This window comes from Malaclemys terrapin, chromosome 1, assembly GCF_027887155.1.
Source record: "Malaclemys terrapin pileata isolate rMalTer1 chromosome 1, rMalTer1.hap1, whole genome shotgun sequence".
NCBI lineage: Eukaryota > Metazoa > Chordata > Testudines > Emydidae > Malaclemys > Malaclemys terrapin.
In genome coordinates this window covers 60,664,304-60,690,046 of record NC_071505.1, presented here as the reverse complement: position 1 = coordinate 60,690,046, position 25,743 = coordinate 60,664,304, and the positions used below count along the sequence as shown (strand labels likewise).

Genomic DNA, 25,743 nt, shown 5'->3' with positions numbered 1-25,743 from the left:
TTTGAGAAACTCTGAATTACAGAAAGGTTAAGTATAGCATATTAACTATACCCGAAATATTGCCAGCAATATATGCTCAAGACATTAGAATTTTTGTTTGTTTGTTTTTTGTAGGATCCATTTTGCCTAGTATTAAATGTCATTGTAAGTGACATCACCTAGTGAGTCACCAGGTACACCTCTATTGGTCTCCTACCAGAACGTATAAGCCTAGGATAAAGGATAAAGATGCTGGCTGAACTGCTGGAGCTTCAGGATACATGCTCTTACATATGCTGTGAAAAAGCATCTAAGACTTTGGGGCGGGAACAGGGGGGTGGGGGGGAGGGAGAGATGAAGAGTATGTTTCATGATTTCTCTCCTCCTCATGCCACAGCTATTCATCATTGAAGCAATTCCAAGATTTCTCAACCTCACAGATTACTAAACACAATGGCTTCTCTAAGGTAATATCTTTTAAAGGTTTTGAGCTACACAGAGCTCTTCTTCAGATCTGGGAAAGGTACTCATAGGGTAATGTCTACATTGCAATTAAAATCCCACCACTGGCCCGTACCAGTTGACTGGGCTCGCGGGGCTTGGGGTAAGGAGCTGTTTAACTGCAATCCAGATGTTTGGGCTTGGGCTGAAGCCTGGGCTCTAGAACCCTGTGAGGTGGGCAAGTCCCGGAACTTGGGCCACAGCCCAAGCCTGAACATCTACACTGCAATTAAACAGCCCCTTCGCCCAAGCGAGCTGACACAAGCCAGCCACGAATTTTTAATTGCAGCGTAGACATACCCATAGCGTCACAACTAAATATAATGTGGAACAGATTGTTGAACATAAGTAATTGAAACATAACCTAAGAGAGACGGGTTGGGTGATGTATGTACAATCTTTCACTGGAACCAACTTATGTTGGTGAGAGACAAGCTGGGCCTGAAAAAGAGCTGTGTGGCTCAAAAGCTTGTCTCTCTCATCATATTTCACTAGGAGGGTGGTTATTTCACTAGGAGGGTGGTGAAGCACTGGAATGCGTTACCTAGGCAGGTGGTGGAGTCTCCTTCCTTGGAAGTTGACAAAGCCCTGGCTGGGATGATTTAGTTAGGAATTGGTCCTGCTTTGAGCAGTGGGTTGGAGTAGATGACCTCCTGAGGTCCCTTCCAACCCTGATATTCTATGATTCAACGGATGTTGGTCCAATAAAAGATATTACCTCACCCACCTTGTCTCTGTAATATCCTGGGACTATACTGTATATACATATTCTAAGAGACCATTCAAGGTGAAGTGACAACCACAACGCAAAACATATTTGATCACATATTATTTCTCAAGTAAAACAGTATATCATACAATATTTTTCTACAACCTAGATTCACATGCAACATTTTATATGTTGGGGTATTACTCTAAGTCAGACAAAGATTAATTTTCAGACAAAATGTTTAATGATTAGCTCTGCTTCATTCACTAAGCCAGAGGTTCTCAAACTGTGGGTTGAGACCCCATTTTAATGGGGTCGCCAGGGCTGGCTTAGACTTGCTGGGGCCCAGGGCCAAAGCCCAAGCCCGAGGGCTTCAGCCCTGCGCAGCGGGGCTAAGGTTACAGGCCCCCTGCCTGGGGCTGAAGCCCTTGGGCTTCGGCTTTGGTCTTCCGGCCTGGGGCAGTGGGGCTTTGGCTTTGCCTCCGCCTCTCCCCATTCCTCCTCCTCCCCCCTCCCCCTTCCGGGGTGGCAGAGCTTGGGAAGGCTCAGACTTCGGTCCTCCCTTTTGGGGTCCTGTAGTAATTTTTATTGTCAAAAGGGAGTCACAGTGCAATGAAGTTTGAGAACCCCTGCACTAAGCACTTTACAATGAGAATGAAAAACTGTTATGACACAGTATTATCTGAGATATATGAGCATGTGATTAGAGACTACATCATACTACATATTCAAAATGAAGCAGAGTTAAAGGGACACTGTCAATGTAAAATGCAGTCAAAAGAAATGAGTTGTTTCAGGTAACACAAACTTTCAGTTTTTGTGGTTTTACAATCATTTTTTACAGTTTTAAGTGTGTTTTTCCTCCTCGTTTGTGTGAGAAAAACCCACAAAAAATGGGAAGTGACATACTACCAAGGTGAAAAAAGGAAAACTAACTACACACAAAATATTGTTAAATGCATAAAATAATCAAAAAAGGAAAATCCTATCTCTTTCAGCTATTATAATCTTGACACTTTAAGAAAAGAGGTTAAATTCAGACAAGTGTGATTTTGAAGTTGATGTTGATCTAAGACTGCATTTGCAACCTTAATTTTGATTTCAGAACTTATAATAAATTTGGTTCTTAACATTGAAATTTCATTAATAAAAAATAAAGCTCTCTCTTTTTTTTTTTAAGAAAAGAAAATAAGTTCCTTCACTTGAAATCAAAACAACTTGTTAACATGCAAAGCACATGCCCAGCGAAAGAGTTCATGAAGAGCTCTGATGCATTTACTGTGCACCTTGCATGATGGATAACTTTACCTGCTGACAAAGATTTCAGTGGTTCTAAACAAGATACACTGAATTTGGAGACCTTCATTCAGGAGATGTACACATCCACTCCATAGATAAAACCTCAGTTCCACAACTAGATCTGTGAATTTGGAACCCTGTACATATATGAAACCCCCTGAAGTCAATTGGGTGCCATGCAAGCAAAGGGATCTGCCCGCAAAGAACCAGGGACTAAATTAGCAATATACACCTAATGCAGCCTACCTTCCCTTTCTTTTATAATTGGCTGGCTCCTGTTAAAAATACTGCTATTGTTAAACATTTACAATATATGTGCAAAATATGTGCAAAGCCTCATAACTCAGCCAAGCTTCAAGCAAATTTCATCAGATCATTCAGAGTTACTTCTCCTTTTTAAGAGGCATCTCCCTGCTAAATTTCATTTTTCAACCCGCACCTGAATTGATTATGAAAAGTCCGTAAGACTTTTTTTTTGGGGGGGGGGGAGGAGGAGTAGGTGGGAACGGGACAGACGAGAAGCAGCATTTTTCAGCACACTACCTGAGCTCAGCCTGCTGAACTAGTCGGAACACAACTCTTCCCACCATCACCCCCCAACACCCATCTCTGGGCAGAGACTAGGCTTGAAAACTTCCAAGTCCAACCCGAAGCGCCAGATCTTCCTGGTGGTTATAAACCGGAGCAAAGACAGAACCAAGTTGTCAGCAACATAACTCGGGTTACCAGCCCGCACCCGGCACCTGCCCAGCGCAGGCGGGCTCAGCACACCCAGCACACCGCAGCCAGGGCCCCCCCAGGCCTCTCAGGCGCCGGCCTAGCTCCGAGGGGGCCCCAGGGCAAGGGGGTGAGACGGGGACGCTGCCCCACCCCCTTCTGGCCCGCCCCAGCCCCTCACCTCCTTGACGGGGGGGAATTTCTTCCGGCACTCCAGGCTCAGGCCCCGCAGGTCTCCCTGCGTGTTTTCCAGCAGCTTCTTCACGGCCTCGGGGCTGCTGGTCCCGGACATGGCGCCGCCGGCCCGGGCTGAGGCGGCAGCTGCGGAAGGACGGGCCGGAACAGCGGCTGGGACAGCGGGGCCGCAGCCGGACACGTCTGCGCGAAAGCGCCGGAAACCTTCCGCCTCGGTCCCCTCCCGCTCCCACAATCCCGGGCGGCGGCGGCGCCGCGTCAGCCCCACTTCCGCGCGCACGGCCCGGGGGCGGGGAGAGCGGGGCTCCCCGGCGGGTGTGAACCGACCCGAGGAGAGGCGCTGCCCCTTCGTCTCTATAGGCGGCGAGTAACCGGCCCCGGAGGTGCTTTGGGGGCCGCCCCAGGCGGGCTCGGGGGTGATGACACCTAGCGCCTTTCCTCCGTGTGCCCCGCCCTGCACCCCCGGGAGACGGGGCCTATTGAAATAGTGTGTCCCCCTGTAACCGCGGCGCACGCAGCGCTCCCGGTGGCTCCGGCTATAACGCACCTACCACACAGTGGCGGGTTAGCAACGGGTCCCGTGCCCAGGCCCCTGGAAAAATGGGCGCGCACCGCTCTGCCCGCCCGGGGAACTGCAGGCGAAAAGGCTGGGGAGGGGTGCAGGGGCTCTGCAATCACCCAAGCAAGGAAATTAAAAGTTGAGGTGTCGGCCACTACGCGTCTGGAGACACTTCCTGTTCCTCCAGCCTCGCTAGACCCACCCGCCCTACAACACACCACAGCCCCAGCTCTGTCCCGTTATCCAGATGCCAGACTTCCAGCTCCCCTTCCCCAAGCATGAGCCAGTTTGGTTTTCCAGAGCAACGCAGAGTGCATAGTATGAGGAAGGTTGGGTCTGTTTATGGTGTTGAGTGATTCGGGGAAAGGGTGGTTGGTTCCTACTGGGGCAAAATTAAGGTGTTGTGGTGGATGTTTTAGTGGTAATATGGTCTCTAGGTGAAGCAGTAGAAGGCAGATATTGTTATATTCCTTTTTTATTTCCTTGTGTTTTGTATTGTAGATATGTTATATGGGCAACCTTAAGTCGTATTTTTTGCACCATTACTTTCCCAGTTTTTTTTTTTTTTTTTAAACAAAGGTTGCCAACACATTAGTGCCTAGTTTCACAAAATAACAGGGTCTTTGTGAAAGTGCACAAGCCAGCTCTGCTCTAAGGCAGTTGGGCACATTTATGAAAAACAAGATATTCATGAAACTACCCAGCCAGCTCAGGAGTTCCCTTTTCATAAAGAGGCACTTCCACAGAGATCCTTTTCTTTATGAAATTATCCTCTGTTTGTTGAAGATCTTCCTCTGTAACACCACACAAATGCTACTAGGCTAGAAAATCCTCTTTTCTACTGTTTTAAGCTCCAGTTTTGTATGGAAAGCACATGACTAGGGGCATGTGACGGTAAGTAGTACTGTATTGCTCTCATAAAGCATTTAAAAGTAGAGATGGTCAACATATTATGAAACAAACTGTTCATTTTCCTTTGCTATCAATGAGACATTTCACTTTCCCTTTGCAAAACAAACTTTTCCTTTCTGAAGTTTTCATGTTGGTAACTTTTTTCCATGATCTCCATTAGTTAAACATTGTGCATAAGAAATGGATTATAATGTATATTGCTAATTAAGAAGGGATCTCTGACACAGCAGTAGCTCCTTTCACAAAGAATGGGATCTGCTTCTGAGCCAGCTGGGATCTTTCACAAAGACCCTATTCATCAAAGTAGCAATTGAGAGTATTTTCACAAAGACTAGGAGCTTCTGTGCTGAGCCAGCTAAATGGTTTCACAAAAAACAGGATACTCTAATCTACACAGTAGGTAGTGCTTTGTTAAAGATGATGTTCTCCATGAAACTGTATAGCCAGTTCAGGAGTGAGCGCCTAAACCCACTGAACACACTTTAGCTTCACTCCTGAACCAGCTGAACTTTTCCTTATAAGTCTTGTCCTTCAACCAGCCGCTACTTCACAGTTAGCTATCTGTGATGCATAAGCATACAGTTGCGACAAGGAACACATTTTTTTTCTTTTGTTAATTAACAGAATAATTACATAACCCTAGAGAGCCCACTAAAGTCTCATTGCATACATATTTTTACTTTCTGTGGTTTGTAGACTTCAAGCTAGCGGGGCCTGAAAAATCATGAGACTTAGTAAACATTTTTTGGGTCTGTTCTTAATTGATCATTTGGAAACTAAGTAACCAATTTTCTTGAAACTCCTCTGAAAATTCGAGCTTTACTTAAAGATTGTGTGGAAAATTTTGAGAAGATACACGCTAGTTTTCATACAAAACAAAGATGAAGAATTTCCACTGGAAGTGCGAAACAGAACACAGCATCGACTGTGTCATGGCAATGGCTCTCCCATAATTCATTTTATCTTGTTTCATGATTATTTTACATCCAAACATAAAAGGTATCTCTCACAAATTGGCTCTTTTGCCCTTCTTTTTCCTATAGAAACATAATGTTAACCAAATAGTACATAGTAAAAAAAAATCGAGGCTAATGCAATAGTCTTCTCTGCATCTTACCCGATGCTTGAAATTGGTGTTGGGACTAACAATGCTGACTTAAAAAAACAAAAATCTCAATATGCACTATAGAGGTCAAAAGCTGAAAAGTCACTTTAAAGAGAATGATTTATATATTTAATGTTCAGCAAAAGGTTTTGCTATATATCATTTGAAATATGCTGCATCATGTGGCTATTAATTTAAAAATTGTACAAAAATTAAGACATTAAACATTTTAAAACTCAAAGGATGCTTTCTTGCTCCCATTGAAGTCAATGGTAAAATTTAGTTTCAGGGGGAGGCAAGATTTCAACCATAGTATTTCACTAAACGGAGACTGGATACCATAACAACATGAAAGCATCAGATACCTAGTTCTAAGGCCCTAATTCAGTATGCTTAATTATAAACACAGGAGTAGCCCTATTGACTTCTGTAAGACTTAACTAAATAGTTTCTAAAGAGCTTTCTTGCATAAACTATTACATCCTGCTATTTAGTCTTTATGGTAATTTACAGACCAATCCAAATTATATGGTCACAGGAGAACACAGATGACTGCCTTAGAGAGAATGAGGAAATAATTGTAATACAATTTATGACTACAGTCAAGTATTTCTGATAGTTAATTTTCTTAATTATTTACTTCTGTTTCTCTTTTTCATACTTGTGCCTGTATCTGTTTTGGAAACATAAACCCCAATACTGCAAAGACTACATATATGCTTAACTTAAAGTGCACAAGTTAGTCTCACTGATGGGGCTATTTGCATGCTTAAAGTTAAGCATATGTGCAAGTCTTTGCAGATTCAGGGCCATAGAAATGGTTTGCTACTATTAAGGGTATCTTTCTTTGTAAAAGAAAGTTGGCATTTGGGGTGGAATTTTTCTGAATGCAAGCTTTTCAATTAAAGCTTCCTACTATAATTATTATCCCTGTAATCAAAATATGGGAAAGACAACTATATGGCCATGTTTACCTATCTTACAGTTGTGTAATGAATAAGAATTGTTTCATCATATCCTAAACAAGCAAGCTAGTCAATATGTAATAAAATATAGTACATGTTAATTTACAGTAAATAATGTTCTTTGTTTAATAAAGAAAAAACACTTTAAGCATCCAATTCAGCCATAATCAACATTATGGGCTGCCTGAAAAATTAGCTTGTATGGAAGCCAGATTCTTCTACCCTTACTCAGATACAGTAGTGACTTACTCTTCAGCAAGGGCTACTGAAGGAATAAGGTATTATTCCATGTGAGTAAGCATGACAGAATCTAGTTCTCAGGTTGTTTTAATATAGCTCACCTTTTAAAATATTGCATAAAGACAATAATGAAAACATTTAGGAACAGTAATTATAAATATCTTGGAATGTAAAAGATTTGATTCTAAAATAGTTGCCTGCAGTTTGTGTATTGTGTGTGTTATAATACAGATAGTTATTGCTATATGATTACAACTTATAAATCAAAGGCAGACTAGTTCATGATGTTTATAGTGTCAGTCACATTATCTCTTGTGTGACAGTACCTGTCACGCAGCTGTTTTTTCTAGGTACTTAGTAGTATAGAATCAGAAGCAGGCTATAGGGCTTTAATTTCTGAAATGACTTAATGACAACCCCACCATATCAATCCAATGTAAACTTCCAAAATAATTTAAGTTCTTTTTGGTTGACACCCCTCCCCCACCCATGACACTGATCGAGCAGCTCAGTTTGGAGTGTGTGTGAATATCAAAGAAATGTTAAGTGTATTAATATGCACTTGTTAGACTAGAACAAAGGGGGATGTTATCACATTACATTTACATGGCATATGGTCCAGTAATTACATTTGCTCTAAATTCATGAAAACTAGGGAATGTTAATGGCATTGTCTTCACTTATCTGTATTCTGTTGTCTGCTATCAGATTACATGTAGTTAAATTATGTATCCCTGTAATTAGATAATCCTAGAACACAGGTGCATTAGTATTCGGATGAGAATTTACTTACTGTGTAAGAACTTCATGAAAACTAGTGAAAGATTGTCTGCATTGCTGTAACTAAATGCATTATGTATGTATCTGTAATTTAATTGCCCATCTAATGGGACTGGAGCCTTGGAACTGCAAATGAAGACGCATGCCAACTTCAAAGTATGGGAAATTTACAGACCCCTGCTGTTATGGTAACACTTGACAAACTGCTTTGCAGGGAAAACAGATATAAAAATAAACCCTAGGAGCAATTCTGTATTTCTGAACTGATGGGTTCTGACAGGGGGAATCCTGAGCGATTGGACAGAGGTATCCCTGAGAGACTTACAGAGAACTAGCAGGTACTACATCTCTGCTATCATTTGGACTACAAACTTAAACTCACCCATAATGTATTTTACCTTCCATAACTTCTCAATAACTCATTTCTTTTTCCTAGCTAATAAATCTTTGGTTAGTTTACTAGAGAAATTGGGTACAGCATTGTCTTTGGTGAGATCAAGAGTATCCATTGACCTGGGGTAAGTGGCTGGCCTCTAGGGGTCGGGAGTAACCTAATGTGTGGTGAATTTTGGTTTTAATAACCTTTCATCACAAAGTCCAGTTTGGGTGGTAAAGTAGGGGTTGGAGAGCTTAAGGGTACTGTCTGTGGCTCCATGGTAAGACTAATATCGTAGAATCATAGAATATCAGGGTTGAAAGGGACCTCAGGAGTTCATCTAGTCCAACCCCCTGCTCAAAGCACGACCAATTCCCAACTAAATCATCCCAGCCAGGGCTTTGTCAAGCCTGACCTTAAAAACCTCTAAGGAAGGAGATTCCACCACCTCTCTAGGTAACCCATTCCAGTGTAACCCATATAGTAGTCTAGGAGTGCACATTTGTTACTGACTTAGTGAAAACTAATTATAGAATATACCACCAGTTTGAGGTATTTGCTCTGTTTTCAGACAGTGAACTGAGATTGGCACTCACAGCTGTGAACCACTCTGGACAGCGTGACACCCCAATGCACAGAAACCTCCTCTCCAAACCTATTGCTAATATGGGGTGAGAGGAGGGGAACCTGAACAGCTAAAAAGCTTTCCTCTTTACCCCAAGAAAGGGTTGTAGGGTATTCCCAAATACAAAAATGACCACTATTCCTGACTCCTTAAAATTTATATGGCCATCCAACTTCTGCTTAAATTCCAGAGAGCTACTTGACTAAATTTATTTAGTCTATTAACTCTCTATAATATAATGCTTCTTTAAATTCTTATTCCCTCTTTAGTTGTGGTTTGCCAACCAGGTATATCAAGCTTACTTTCGTAACATCTCTTAGAGAATTTTAAATACTTCAGACATGTCATTTAATTTTAAATCATCCTCTCTCAAGACTAAATCTCAGATTTTGTTTCCTCACATCCATAAAAATTGACAAAACTTTAAGTATAGCTGCTTTAGTGCTGCATCTAAAATGCAAGTCCATCCATTCCAGTTAGCACTATATTTGTCCTCTGCTGTACTTTCTACAGTTTAATTGTGTCTGTCTTCAACTATGGTGACTAAAACTGGACATTATACTCCAAACGCATCTAACAAGTGGGCTAAATGATATTCTGGGTAAGAACATAAGAGCACGTAAGAACTGGCATACTGGGCCACACCATAGTCCATAGCAAGTATCTGTCTCCAACAATGGCCCATACCAGAGATTCAGGGGGAAAGTACAGAGCAGGGCAATTTTGGAATGCTCCACCCCTGTCTTCCATTCTCAGTTTCTGGTAGTCAGAGGTTTGGTTTCACCCCAACCATAGGGTTCTGTCCTGACCATTTTGGCTAATAGCATTGATGGACTTTTCTTCCAGGAAGTTATCCTGTTCTTTTTTGAACCCAGCTATACTTTTAGCTATCATAACATCCCATGACAATGAGTGGCATAAGTTCGTTGTGCATTGTGTACAAGAGTACTTCCTCTGGTTTGTATTATACCTGTTGTCTATTAATTTCATCGTGTGACCCCTGGTTTTGTATTGTGTGAAAGGGTAAATAACACTTCTCTGTTTACATTTTCCACACCATTCATGATTTTATAGATCTCTATTGCAGGGGTTACCAAACTTTTTCCCCTGAGACCCACCTGTGCAGCTGCAATAGGCACTGTGGCCCACTATTAACACTTCTTGAGGAAAATTATTAATTTAAATTACATACATATAAACTATAATACAGTAAATAATGTATGTTTCCTTTTCATTTTAAAGTAAACAATTGGAATGATAGAAAGCCCTAGCAATATGCACTCAAAGAAATGCTTCAAGATCTTTGAAACCAAATAGTTTTAGTAAAATTATACTTTAAAAAAATGTTGAGAGCAAAATTGGGTATTCAAATAGGGAAAACATAATTTTGTTTAAAAGTGAACTATAAGCAGTACAATAATGTAACAAAACTGCTAAAAAATGTGTTATTACTTGAGTTAAATAGTTTTCCAACTTTGAAAACTATATTATGTATTCAATTTTTGTAGTGTAAAATCTGGATTTCTGTACTGTGTCAGTAAAGACCCAACCCTATTCTCTACTAATTAGAAAAGAATCAAATATTTTACATAAAATATAAAATAACTTGCAGACCAGGTGTCGTCTTAATGGGATGGATGTGCCTGCTTCTCATTGCACAGTTTTTCCAGCTGGGGACATACTTAGTGACATTTTCCCCCTCTAGATTTCTGGTTTCAATGGGCAGTGGATCCTGCTGTATTCTCTCTACGCTCAGCACTATCCTCCTGAATATATCATTCTGACTGTCAAATATATAAAGGAAAAATGGCTACCAACTATATCTGGAGAGTCCAGAATCTTATACATATATCACACTGCAAGTAACTGCACTCTTTGGGGCAGTGACTGTCATTTATATTATATGTCTGAACAATTCCTAGTTCATGGGAACCCAACCTAAACAAGGCCTCGAGTAGAACTGATCAGCAATGGAAATTGCCCTGTAGAAAATTCCAATACTGTGACAATTTTTTTTGTCCTAAATTGGGATGAAATGTTGAAACTTTTGACAAACTAAAGTGTTCTGAAACTTTTTGATCCAGAAATGTCAAAATGTTTAGTTTTGACATTTTTGATCTAAATTAAAAGTTTTGAAATTCCAGCCTGGAAACATTTCAGTTCAATTTTCTTAATGGAACATTCTGCCAAAATCAATCTATAGTTTAAAAGAATAAAACATTGTATACTCTTAATTCTACCCTGTATTAAATTGCAACATATTGCCAATCAACTTTCTATTTAATTTTTTTTAAATTTAACTTACTAGAGGAAAAATAATAGTAAATAGCGGAAAAAGTATTCGCTGAATATATTCAATGAGTATTAGCTGAGCAATATATTTGCTGAATAGTATTTGGTCATCTATAATGCTATTTAAATCTACAGATGTATTAACTGAATAAAATGATCTTTTAAAATGAAAGCTTTGATTCTGCAGAGGGAGATGCACTCACCCAGCAGAGTTTCCAATCTATAGGAGGTGAGTGGATTTTTCAGGCCCTGTTCTTTCATGCGGCTGCTTATGCCTGAATCAGCCTCTCTTATATGCACCTCCTGCACAACCCTCCTCAAAACCAGATCAATATTTGACCATTTAATTGCCACTCAGGCAGGCCTATAACAAATTGTAACATCAACTATCCAGATTATAAACTCTTTAGAGTAGGGGGCTTGGATTATGAGCTTCTTGGGGTAATGGGGTCTTATCTTTCTGTCTGTAAAGTATCACACACACCTTTGTTGCTATACAAAGAATAATACGCTTCCTATTGAAACATTTCTTTTTCTACATTTCACTCAGAAGCCCTTCACCATATGTATATCTTTGCTCAGTTGCATATGCTGCTATGTTTACAATCAGTGACCCGACTCAGTATAAATCTTGTTGTTCAGATAACAAGGCAACACAGAAACAGAAAAAAAACATACTTCATAGAAAATCTGGAAGACATCCAAAAAACTAACACCATAGAGCCATATGCTTCCCTTAATAGTAGATAGCTGCAAGAAGGGAAAACTCTCAAATCACTGTACAAATTAACGCTAACAATTAATACACATCATGCCAACGAATCGTGACAGAAGTGTTTGTTGTAACTGGCAGTCAGTCTGAACAGAATTACCCTCTGAAAAGCTTTTTTTTTTTTTTTTTTTTTTTTTTTTTAAACCTGTCAAATATATTGAGGAAGCACAGTATTGCTGAACTTATGGCTGCATCTGCAATTCTTATGCTTTTTATATATATGGCAAGTGCTCTTAAAAACACTGTGTGGGTGTTGTACAAATTCACAAAATGAATGACCTTTGTCCTGAAGAATCATCGAATCGTAGGACTGGAAGGGTCCTCCAGATGTTATCTAGCCCAATCCCCTGCACTCATGGCAGCACTAAGTATTATCTTACAAGCTAAAGAGAGAAAGGAAACGACTGAAGGAAATGGGTACAACATACAGAGAAAGTCAGCAGTAAAACCAGCTGGTCATTGCGGGCCAATGGGATTCAGCACTTTACAAAAATCAGGTCCTTTAATGTGTCTCAAGTTGGGCACCCAAAAATTGAAGCACTCAAAATGTCTGAAAATGAAAGTTAATACGTTTAATAGATCTAAGCAAAATGTCCAAGAGTTATTTTTGCACCTAGGAGAAATATATCAACCACATTCTAATACATTTGTATATAGAGCTGGGCAAATAATTAATTTTTTTGGTTTGCTGACAGTTAAGGCTGGCAAGAGATTAAAAAACTTAATCGCAATTAATTGCATGATTAATCTCACTGTTAAACAATAATAGAATACCATTTATTTAATTTTTTTTTATGTTTTCTACAATTTCAAATATGTTGATTTCAATTACAACACAGAATACGAAGTGTACAGTGCTCACTTTATTTTTGATTACAAGTATCTGCACTGTAAAAAAACAAAATAGTATTTTTCAGTTAATCTGATACAAGTACTGTAGTGCAATCTCTTTATCATTAAAGTTGAACTTACAAATGTAGAATTATGTACAAAAAAACTGCATTCAAAAATAAAACAATGTAAAATTTCAGAGCCTACAAGTCCACTCAGTCCTGCTTCTTATTCAGACAATCGCTCAAACAAGTTTGTTTACATTTGCAGGAGATAATGCTGTCCACATCTTGTTTACAATATCACCTGAAAGTGAGAAGAGGTGTTCTCATGGCACTGTTGTAGCTGGCATCGCAAGATATTTATGTGCCAGATGCACTAAAGATTCATATGTCCCTTCATGCTTCAACCACCATTCCAGAGGACAGGTGCAGAGCAGGGGACATACAACTCTCCCCCAGGAGTTGTCACAAATTTCATTAATGCGTTATTTTTTTTTTAAACGAGCGTCATTAGCACGGAAGCATGTTCTCTGGAATGGTGGCCAAAGCATGAAAGGGCATACTGTTAGGCAAGAGTTAAAATTCAGTTAGCAGCTGATACAAAAACCCACGTAACTAACAAGCAGAAATACCAGAATCCCAAGGACACTGACAACTGTAAACACTTGATAAACTTATATGGTCAAATGTCCGCCCAGTAACTCGGCTCTTAGAACAGAAGAAACCCTCCCTTCACAGCCCTCCGGATATCTGTAAACACTCACCCCCACCCAACCCCTTCGCCTTAAGGTAGTTATGGATAACTGATGTCATCAAAATAGTTTTGATGCATATGTTCTGTTCCTGTCACGGTCATGTTAAGTGCGTTCTGTCTCTGAAACAATGTTTGTCTCTGTAAGAACAAGATAAATGCAAATGAAGTGATAAGAGAAAGGTATATCTTGGTCACTGTAACACCACACCTTTGAAGCTGCTTGTCAGTCTTCCCAGTACCGTAAATAAACCCCCTTCAGTATTTTCTGTGCCTGCCTGATTCTTGGGGGAAAGAATCTCTTTGCTTCACAATACGAATGTTTAGCATATCTGGCACGTAAATACCTTGCAACGCCCCGGCTACAAAAGTACCATGCAAATACCTGTTCTCACTTTCTGGTGACATTGTAAATAAGAAGAGGGCAGCATTATCTCCTGTAAATGTAAACAAACTTGTTTGTCTGAGTGATTGGCTGAACAAGAAGTAGGACTGAGTGGACTTGTAGGCTCTGAAGTTTTACATTGTTCTGTTTTTGAATGCAGTTATGTAACAAAAAAAATCTACATTTTGTAAGTTGCACTTTCACAACAAAGATTGCACTACAGTACTCGTATGAGATGAATTGAAAAATACTATTTTTTCATTTTTACAGTGAAATATTTGTAACAAAAAATAATACAGACTTTGATTTCAATTACAACACAGAATGCAATATATATGAAAATGTAGGAAAAATCCAAAATATTTAATAAATTTCAATTGGTATTCTATTGTTTAACAGTGCAATTAGAACTGCAATTAATATTTTTTTAAATTGTGATTTTTTTTGAGTTAATCACATGAGTTAACTGCGATTAATCAACAGCCCTACTTTAGATATATTTTTCCCCTTTATAAGCAATGTAAAATGTTGTTGCTAACATTAGCAGCTTTCTTAGCCTAGCTTCGCAAAGCTTCATAGGAGTCTTGATTAACAATTCTTTAGTATCACATAGAGCTTTAGGCCTATGTGTTAACACCCTCCTCCACTTGTCACTGTAACAGTTTATTATAATGACACCTTTACCTCATTAATCTTTGGTGTGATTTGAAATGTTCATTTAGTAGCTCCATTTAATACCTTGGCAGTTTTTTTTTTTTTTTTTTTTTTTTGCTTTTGCACTATTATCTGTAAGTGGCAAAACAGAATTAATACAGTATAATAATATTAACAAGAAAATTGTATCTTTTAAATGCATGGGAATTATCGATACTTCAGAATTACCATTTTGAATTAGACTTTCAATTGTTCCTTGGACTGGGCCATACTCTTAGTAATTAAATAACATGATATTCTTTTTATCTTATAACATCTTAATTTAGAATTAAAGGATTTATGTGGACCCTTGAATTGGGGTACATATTGGTCAAGATGTGTTTCTTTTGAAATACTATCAATTGTGGTTTCTTTTTTCCAAATTGAGACAACTGTGTTCAATGATAATTTTTCCTAGAGGTGTAAAATGGAAGTTGTTAATAACTGGACATGTTAAAAAGCCATATTGGTAGTTTTTGTGGTTAGGTACCACACAGTTGTGTCCCCTTCATATTACAGGTTATCCTCACAACTGGATTATGCTATTTGGCGAGCCAGGCACGACACAGTAGTGACTAACTCACTGATCTTGTTGGTCTCTTCTTCTAGTCAGGCATATCCACAGACTGGAATTGTGATGCCAATCACATCACACTTACATACATACAAATTTTCCTTAACAGAGCAACAGGCTGTGTGAGGGGCTCTTCATATTCTGGATTCATCACAATATACAAAATATTCCAGTATATGCAGGAGTTCCTTATTAATGTTTCCTTCCAGGTAACCTATTAAGTGGACAGCTGCCAACCTAACAAATACTTAGCTGGAAGGATTAAGCATGGGCAAATACAAAATAAAATAAATATATAGGAGACTGGCCATTGAAATACAATTAATTTTACATCATCGTCATTAAGATGTGGGGTTACTGATCCCAAGTTAGCCAAAATACCAGTTTTTTGAGTATTTGAAATAGCAATTGAGTTATTCTAGAACAGCATTTCTCAAATGCAGCCATCAGTGAAGCTTTTTGTGGCCATGACAGCCTCCAAAGAATGGGCGGAGATTGGGTGGACAAAGCAGCAGCCCCTCTCTGCAGCGCCCAGCTGTTGCTCCTGAATAGCTGTTACCAATGGCAGTGAGATGCGCCGCCTTGGTGTTTTTGCGCTAGCGTAACCAGCAGGGATCGGTGCCCCGCACCATGCAATCTCCTCAGGGAGACACACAGCCAGTGTCGCGCCAGAGGTGGCTCGTCAGCGGAGGTGGCTGCAGCATTCAGTCACCAGGGTGCTCTCCAAACTAAATAATGAAACGTAGACACCATGCGTCTGACGCAGTGGGTATTCACCCACGAAAGCTTATGCTCCAATACATCTGTTAGTCTATAAGGTGCCACAGGACTCTTTGTCGCTTAATGTAGACACCAGTACATAGTTAGATTTAAATCCTATAATTTAGATCAATTATCAATTTTAGGATAAAACTTAGTGTTTTAAACCTTGTTTTAAAAGCATAATTAAAGAGAAGAAAGAAAATAATGAATAATAAGCCAGTGGTTAGCTATTAAAGAAATATCAGAAAGGAAGGAGTTTGTAAAGGCATTAAAATTAGCAAGGTAAATAGCAAAGCATTTGAACACACAAGATCTAGGATAAGTTATTTTAGCTGTTTTTGGAAGAGGTCGCCTGTCTGCATTTAGCATGATTCATGGAAGCTTCCCGCTTTGTTACACCGAAGCTATTTTTTGGTAACTGTTTGCGCCTTTCTTTGCCTTCCTAAGTTTCTACTTTTTTTGTTTTTGTTTTTTTTAAAGTATGCTGTGCTCTTATTAATCTTATCTCTTGCTTTTTGTAAATTGTGAGAGAGGAAGCAGGTTCTGTTTCTAACACTCAAGTTACCACTTGAACTCTTTAGGTTTTTTTTAAACCTTTGTTCTCTGAGTTATATAGAGAACAAGCACAACCATAGGGCATTTCCTACATTTTGCAGGTGGTGCAAATATAATACTCCCTGATTCCGAGCATATGTATTTAAGCAGTTGCAAAAATAAGTTCGCAAAAACAGATTACCACCTTTAGATAAATTTTCACTCTAATGTAAAATCTGCTTAACATTTTTATGATCTTTCTTAGCCTAACTTCAAAGTTTTATGCGAGTCTTAATAAACAAACCTTTAGCATAACTTAGAGCTTCAGACCTATACATTACCACCTTGAAAGCAAAAGTACTGAAATTTTGTTTCTAATCATTCTTTTAAACTACTGTCATGGCAACTTGACAACATGGAAAAGTGCTCCTGGAAAAACACACTTAAGTTGCTAACAAGTCATAGAATCGTAGAAATGTAGGGCTGGAAGCGACCTTGAGAAGTCATCAACCTCCCTGGGTAACCTATTCCAGAGCTTAACTACCCTTATAGTTAGAAAGTTTTTCCTAGTATCTTTTCCTAAATCTCCCTTGCTGCAGATCAAGCCCTCTCTGCATACCAAACACAGCCTATGTTGCCTGGAAATCCCTTCTACTTGGCCACAGCCTGTTTGCCAGCAAAATGAGCGTTTCCAAAGTAAGCTCTTAAAATGAATAAACAAAACTACTATACATAAATGCTGATACTTCAAAAAATCCAAGGGACTGGACCGATGCTGAGCTGTGGCTGCTCAGCGTAGCAGAAGGGGACACACATATGCTACCAATATGGGAACATGTATTGCAGTCCAGCTAGTCATGGCCCAAAACAGATGAGATCAAATAATTTCGGTCTATGTCCCACCCTAAGAAAACATTTTGAAGCCACTGTTGCATATTTTTCAATAGCCACTACACTGGTGATATTCACAGAAATGTTTTTCAAGGCAAAGGGGAAAAAAAGACTTCAAAAAACTCCAGGTGTGCCAAACAAAGACTGGGTGGGAGAAAAGTGACAGAGTTGGGAATCTAGGTCTCCTGAATGCAAGCCCACTTCTCACACTACTAGAATCACAATATGGGGCTTTTTCAGTTATCAGAGGCAACACATAGGAATGTTTCCAAAAATAAGCAACATCATCTTTAGAGACATTGCAAAAAGTAAGCAATATTTTCTATCAGAGAGGTTGAAATTTACAACCAACTGAAAAACGTAAGTATCAGAGGGGTAGCCGTGTTAGTCTGGATCTGTAAAAAGCGACAAAGAAAGCTTATGCTCCAATACGTCTGTTAGTCTATAAGGTGCCACGGGACTCTGTCGCTTTTGAAAAAACTTAAATTTACCACTAGCAATGGAGACAATAAGTGTGGGCTATAGATTTAGGTTCTTCTCATAAGCTTGAAGTTCAGTATCTGAATAATAGGTTGCTTTAACTATTTCATTTAAATAATATTTAAACATATTTTTTCCAAACATTACAACTCAGAAACTAACTTTTCTCATACATTCAGAATTAGAGCCACATTTCCTATGTCTCAAACTTATGTCAAAGTTAAGATGGCACCTTATTTCTGAGTGCTAATTATTCTTTATTACAGTTGAAAAACTACATTTTTAGTGACCATCTTTATAATAGATGTAGTGATTTAGATCTCTTACATCGTGTGACATATTAACTTTAAGAATTTATCTTACTGCCTTTTGGGCCTCTTGGAACTAGACATATGGCAGAAAAAAACAAGTCATTTCACATGTTCCACCTGTTGTCTGGAAATACCACGCATCTTATTGTGATTAGCCATTAATGACCATGTTGTAACCAAAGATTATGTAGGTTCTGGTAGCATTTGGTCATCTACCCATTAAGCAAAACCTTTTGGCAAGATTTATTTTAGTAAGAAATTGAAAGACTAAATAAGGCCTTGAATAGCTTTATTGAAATCTGTATTAAATAAACATGCGCATTTCAAATGTAAACCCAAGTGAACTCAAGTGCAGACAAAATTTTAACCTCTGTCATGCAGGAGGTTAGTTTACATTAAAAAAAAACTCAGAAAGCAGCTTTAAAATACCAGGATGAAACACCAGCTTTAATATCAAGGTATAATGCAAAGCCATGTCCAACATACCTCATTTATATCCTGGTCAAATGCAATTTTTTAAACTTTTTAATGCTAACATAAATAAATAATTTACCAAAATGTGCACTCACAGAGTGAACTTTTATTTACAATACACAATTTATAACCTATTGTATTTGATTAGTTCAAGTGAAGAACATCATACTTTTTGCTTTTCATAACAGTGGGACACAAAGCAATTCTTCAGGTAGTAGATATGTGAAGTGTGCCCCCACACTTAAGAGCTCCTATCAAAGGCAGTATTGTATACAAATCAACAATACATTCGTCCAACTAGATCAAAGGGAAAGCAGCAAATTAAAAATGTTTCAAACTGTCACACTTATTTTTGGCATCCTGGACTCTTGAACATGGTTAACTAAAATCCAATTCAAGGTTTGTATGCTTTATATACTGTATAGGTTCTGACTCTTGAACATGCAAATGCCAATTCTCCTTTAATAAGTTACCTTTTGAGATAAGCTGTAAGGCTATGGTGCTTCCATCAGGAACACACACAGAAAATTAACAGACCTACCTTTAAAACCAATTGTTCATTAACAATTTAAAGGCAAGTTATGTGGAAAAAATTCTTTTATCTAAGCCTGACGCACGGTCATTACTATGGATACAGAATACTATTAAATCTGTCCCTATAACAAAGTAGTTTGAAAGCTGCCAAACTACCCACATGGGAGGGCGGGGGAGACTTACAGCACAATTTTAAATTTTGGAGAGACACCAGATTAAAGTTATGCATGGTTTATAAGCAAGATAACAGGAATTATAATGTCAACAGAATAGATCCAACAAGCAACAAGGGATACTTACATTTAATTGAAAAAGTTTGTTAATTCAGCATGAAATCCAGAACCTGTTCCACAGCAGCAATAAGATGAACATAATAATCTGGATGTTTAATTATACCACAAAAGGTTAAAACACCTTTTCAAGATATTTTCTTCTATCATGATTGAGTTTAAAATTGGTCAACATTAATTTCTAGGGAGAAACTTGAAAATTTGGTGTTTCAGGAATACTACTTCTCATATTTATGCCACATGTACTAGCTAAATAATAGTAGTACATGTGACAGCCTAATATACATGAATAAAATCATCCAAAAACTAGGCTCTCCACCGTAGTATTCTTGTAATACTAAGAAAATAAATGACCAAAGTCCACAAATTTAACATTTTAGTTATTAACTCACATCCCAAATGAAGAAAACATAATTCATCAAAACAGCAGCAGAAAACTTAAAAGGGGTTTATTTGTGATATCCTATAGATAGCTTGTGAATACAAGTCTGTAAATGTATTAGAGACAATTTCTGTTTAAGTTTTCATTGGGTTTCACTTCAAGTACTGCACATATTAAAATGCAATAAAGGATTTACATTCTGTTATCTGAAATTCCCCATCTCAGATTTTATTTTTAATTTGGTGGGCAATTTCATTCTTTCAATAGATATCTCCAATGAGAAAGTCTTTCTTTTTATGGCTTCTAGGTCCTCTATTAGTTAGTGTGCATACAATTTTCATTTTCTATATCATTCTCATTTTCATTGCTGTCTTCATCACTCTCTAATGGGACGCCTGTGGCAGCTGAAGCACCTTGTTTAGTTTCCCGGTCAAGAGGGAAAAACCCAGTTCCACTGATAGTGTCCTGTCTCTGGTAGAAGAGCACATATGCTGCTTTGGACTGTCAAACAAGAAAAAACAAACTGTTACTACCTTAATGATCATCAAAGGCAAATCTTTTGCTTTTTGAGAGAAGCTCTCCCATCAACATAGCATTGTCTCCACAGGGGTTAGGTCATAATAACTATGTCACATGGGGTGTGGATTTTTCACACCCCTGAGCAATGTAGTTATACTGATATTGGTCTGCAGTGTAGACCTGGCCTGAGTTAGTTTCCCAGACCTGAAGAGGAGCTCTGTGTAACCCTGAAAGCTCGTGTCTCTCACCAGCAGAAGTTGGTTCAATAAAAGATATTACCTCACCCACCTTGTCTCTCTAACATTGAGTGCTACCTTTATTATGAGTGTGTAATGGTTTTATGTTGGGAGTGTTGTATTTTCTAGGAAACAAGATTAATTCACAGCTCAGTACATTTTTTTTTGAGTGGGTAGGGGAGGAAATTTGAATAAGTTTATAGTTAACTTAAATTCCTCCCCCACAAAGAAGCCATATTTATCAGTATAAACATATGCCCTATATCACTGCAGTTTGCTCTTACAAACTACTGTAAGAGTGACAGATTACCCACCTAGAGAGTATACAACAAACAAAGAATCAAAGTTCCCCCACCCCCTGGCTACATTAAATCAAGTACAACAAATGAAGAATTATCAAGCAAGACAGAAATGAATGGCATGCAAAAATAAGCTCTTTAACACATTAAAATGACCCCTCTGCACACATGAGTGTCGATTCTCTCCCATCCTGTGTTGTTTTGGTCAAGAAGTAATGGGATTTTAACTAAGAAAATTTAGCACATAAGTCACTTAACATTGCCAATTTTGAACACCTTCAACGTTTGCATAAGGAACCTAGAATTTAGCAGTGGGAGGACACAATATTATATAATATATATATGATGAGTTGCACGGATAGACCATTGAAATTTCTAGCACTAAATCCTAATTGCTATGACTCAAATAAACAAGGACAAGATTAATGGAACTCAAGAAACCTATCTATGGAGAAAGCACCAGAGGAAATGTGTAATCCAATTCATGGCAACTCCAGGGATTTTACCATATTATTGTCAGATTATTTTAAGAAATGTTCAGTGTTGTCAAAACTGACACCCTTAGTTTAATGGCATCAGTCACACTGAAAAACAACTTGAAGAAATCAGACAAATACATTTGGCAAGTATTGTTTAGCTCTGTTGTCTAGTAATGAATGTGTGCACTTTAATAAGGGCTCTCTTTCTCAGAGTGGCTCTTTCCACATGGATGCTATAGTAAATAATCATGTATTTGATATCACAGTCTGTTGATAGGAAAATGTCTGGTGTCGTAAGTTCAACATTATCTCTACACTTGTAGGTCTAAATGGGATAAAGAAAACAATCCTAGTGAAACAAAAACACTGCATGTTAATGGAAAAAGTTTTTGAAGTACAGTAAATGTATAAAATGTATATATTAGGGCAGTCAAGCAATTCAAAAAACTTAATCATGATTAATTGTGCTGTTAAACAATAGAATACCATTTATTTAAAATATTTTTGGATGTTTTCCACATATTTAAATATATTGATTTCAATTTCAACTCAGAATGCAAAGTGTACAGTGCTCACTTTATATTTATTTCTTATTATAAATATTTGCACTGTAAAAATAAAAAATAGTATTTTTCAATTCACTTAATACAAGTACTGTAGTGCAATCTCCATCATGAAAGTTGAATTTACAAATGTATAATTATGCGCAAAAAATAACTGCATTCAAAAATAAAACAATGTCAAACTTTAGAGCCCACAAGTCCACTCAGTCCTACTTGTTCAGCCAATCGCTCAGACAAGTTTGTTTACATGTGCAGGAGATACTGCTGCCTGCTTCTTGTTTACAATGTCACCTGAAAGTGAGAACAGGAGTTTGCATGGCACTGTTGTAGCCAGCATCGCAAGATATTTACATTCCAGATGCGCTAAAGATTTGTATGTCTCTTTATGTTTCAACCACCATTACAGAAGATATGCGTCCAAGCTGATGATGGGTTCTGCTTGACAGGGCCGGTTCTAGGATTTTTGCCGCCCCAAGCAAAAACAATTTTGGTCCGCCCCCCTTTCGCCCCCCCCGTATTTTTCTTACCCCACCCCCGGCCCCGCCTCAACTCTGCCCCTTCCCCAAATCCCCAGCCCTGCCTCCTCCCCCGCAGGCTCTCAAGCCTAGGAGGGAGGGAGAGGGAGAAGCAGCGCATGCGCCTCGGCCACTCGGGGTCTCCCCCTCCCTCCCAGGCTCTCAAACATGGGAGGGAGGGGGAGATGCCGAGTGGCCACGGCGCGCGAAACAGCTGATTCGCGCACCGCTGTTCCCCCTCCCTCCCAGACTCTCAAACCCGGGAGGGAGGGGGAGATCCCGAGCGGCCGCGGCGCGCGAATCAGCTGTTTCTTTTTTGGTGGTTTGGGTTCTGTAGTTTCTGCAGAGTGTTGCTCTTTTAAGACTTCTGAAATCCCTCAGATTTTGGAAGGCACTTCAGATTCTTAAACCTTGGACCGAGTGCTGTAGCTATTTTTAGAAATCTCACATTGGTACCTTCTTTGCGTTTTGTCAAATCTGCAGTGAAAGTGTTCTTAAAACGAACAACATGCTCAGTCATCATCTGAGACTGCTATAACATGAAATATATGGCAGAATGCGGGTAAAACAGAGCAGGAGACATACAATTCTCCCCCAAGGAGTTCAGTCACAAATGTAATTAACACATTATCTTTTAATGAGCATCATCAGCATGGAAACATGTCCTCTGGAACGAAGCATGAAGAGGCATACAAATGTTCAGCATATCTGGAACGTAAATATCTTGCAATGCCGTCTACAAAAGTGCCATGGGAACACCTGTTCTCACTTTCAGGTGACACTGTAAACAAGAGGCGGGCAGCATTATCTCCTGCAAATGTAAACAAACTAGTTTCTCTTAGCGACTGGATGAACAAGAAGTAGGACTGAGGGGACTTGTAAGCTCTACAGCAGGGGTTCTCAAACTTCATTGCACCGTAACCCTCTTCTAACCACAAAAATTACTACATGACCCCAGGAGTGGGACTGAAGCCTGAGTACAAGGGCTTCAGCCCCAGGCATTGGGCTTTAGTCCAGGCAGTGGGTATTGGGCTTCAGCTTGGCCCCAGGCTTTGGCTTCCGCACTGGGCCCCAGAAAATCTAAGCCAGCCTTGGTCACCCCATTAAAATGGGGTCCCAACCCACTTTGGGGTCCCAAGCCACAGTTTGAGAACCGCTGCACTAAAGTTTTACATTGTTTTGTTTTCAGTGCAGTTATGTAACAAAAAACCCCAACATTTTTAAGTTGCACTTTCACAACAAGAGATTGCACTACAGTACTTGTATGAGGTGAATTGCAAAATACTATTTCTTTAGTTTATCATTTTTACAGTGCAAATATTTGTAATAAAATGTAATATAAAGTGAGCACTGTACACTTTATATTCTGAGTTGTAATTGAAATCAATATATTTGAAAATGTATAAAATATTTTTGGAGGTTTTTCTAAATTTCCATTGGTATTCTATTGTTTAGCAGCGTGATTAAAAATCAAAAAAATTAATTGCATGCGTTAACTGAGATTAATTGACAGCCCCAGCATGAATGCAACAGAATATCTGAACATTTTTCAAAATCCCTTTAAGGTTTCAATGGTGTTTCCTCCCACCCCCGCGTTAATTTATATTAGCCACATGTCCTTTTTCCCTTCTTTGCAATTGCTTTCTCACAAGAGGGGTGAGCTTGCTAGTTTTTTTTTTTTTTTTTTTTAAAGTAGAATTTAATAAACAGGGCAAAGTTTGCTGAGCAAGAGTTTGAACCATTACCTTAAGATAGGCAGATAGCTGTTGCTACGCTTAAAGTATAATAAACATGCAAACAGTCCTCAAACTTCTGCTGAAAACTGCTGGTTTTTGGAATGTAAACAGAAACTGTTGTGTGTTTGCACTGTCCCTTAAACAAATCAAAAGGCTGCCAAAGTTAACAAACTATTAACTACAAATTAGTTTTCAGGTTTTGAAGATTTATGCTTTTTTCCTCCCAGATAAGAAACAGTAGCTGTGATTTCAGAAAAACAAGGATACTTGCCACTATTTGGTCCTCAGATGCAGTTGATACACTACTGTCATCAAAGTAGTACCATTTTCCATCATCTTTATTTTTTGCAAAAGCAGTATCTAGGATCCAAAAGAAGCATGTTAACTAAGAACTTTGGCAACTGAGCAAAATAAATCTATAAAGAATTCAAGCTGGTCCTCATCAAACATATGACTTTTGAATCTCATTATAGATAATATGGTATAAACTTATTAACAGTAGCCGTATCATAGCTATAAGATTCATACTTCCAACCAGCCTTTTTCTTTTTCATTATGTTAACCCAAGTATTCCAGGTTTAGGTATTTTTTCACTCTATTAACAGCAAGAAAAGCATATGCCAATTTAGCTTTCACCTTTTTAAAAGAGTGTTAAAGGAAAGGGCAGTCAGCCAGAATAAAGGTTCTTAGTGGCTTTTACCCAACTCTTCATTCCTCTCCTCCCTTTGAATGAGAGGCATAACTGCATATAAAATCTCAGACCAGGAAGGCAAAGTGAGTTGATATTACAGCACTGTAGTGCTTTTTGGAGAATAAATATGTCCCTTCCATGACAGACTCAGCCAAAACAAAGTACAAAAGAACTTAACATTATTCTTGAAAGCTCATCTCAAATAGATATTTGTATTCAACTACTGTATACTTTTCAAGTAACAGAATTAAATGACATGGGTTTTTTTTTTTTTTTTGCCCTTTGGCCATTTTTTAAAAACGCAGCTGATTAGTAAGAGTCAGTTTTAGTGCTAATAAACAGTCAAAATAAAACAGAACAAAGTTAATATGTAAAATAATGGTGTTCAAAATTAACTTACAATGCCCTCCTCCCATTCCTCCATAGTGGTTGGACACAGCAATCAAATTATAGCGGCAAGGCCCTGCATTTGGATTAATAAGGAACTCTGACATATCCAAGTCACTGTTTAAAGAAAAGCTCACATTATGTTAATGTTTTTTTTTACAACTGTTGCTTAACATTTGAGTGTTGTCTTCGGGCCCTTTTATTTTAAAACATATCCTACTGAAGCCAAACAGTGGCACAAAGCCTCAAATATAGGAAAACACAACTGACACAACACTGGAAATGTTGGGAGTGCACACATTCTCTCTTCTGATCTAACACAACAGGTATGGGATCAGAGGTTGTACATACACACCCTTCTCGATTCTCAAATTTACATAAAAAGAATTTAAACATAA

At 38.6% G+C, this 25,743-nt stretch overlaps 2 protein-coding genes across 8 annotated transcripts in view; both read right to left on the bottom strand.

Annotated features, from left to right (window-relative positions):
• The window catches only part of MON2 (MON2 homolog, regulator of endosome-to-Golgi trafficking), a 172,964-nt gene extending 169,355 nt beyond the window's left edge, over nt 1–3,609 (bottom strand). For 3 of the 4 annotated variants that reach the window (XM_054025391.1, XM_054025400.1, XM_054025417.1), the window contains exon 1: nt 3,387–3,609. In XM_054025391.1, coding sequence (XP_053881366.1) covers nt 3,387–3,497 — 111 coding nt within the window. In that variant the 5' untranslated portion in view covers nt 3,498–3,609. Of the gene's footprint in view, nt 1–3,031; nt 3,051–3,386 lie in introns of those variants that run through there. The other variant, XM_054025410.1, reaches the window with a different exon arrangement.
• Nucleotides 3,610–18,512: 14,903 nt separating this feature from the next.
• Nucleotides 18,513–25,743, bottom strand: part of USP15 (ubiquitin specific peptidase 15) — a 142,043-nt gene continuing 134,812 nt past the window's right edge. For all 4 annotated transcript variants that reach the window (XM_054025313.1, XM_054025323.1, XM_054025348.1 and 1 more), the window contains 3 exons: nt 25,359–25,462; nt 24,539–24,627; nt 18,513–20,421 (listed from right to left, as the gene is read on the bottom strand). In XM_054025313.1, the coding sequence (XP_053881288.1) occupies nt 20,236–20,421; nt 24,539–24,627; nt 25,359–25,462 (379 nt within the window). In that variant the 3' untranslated portion in view covers nt 18,513–20,235. The remainder of the gene's footprint in view (nt 20,422–24,538; nt 24,628–25,358; nt 25,463–25,743) is intronic.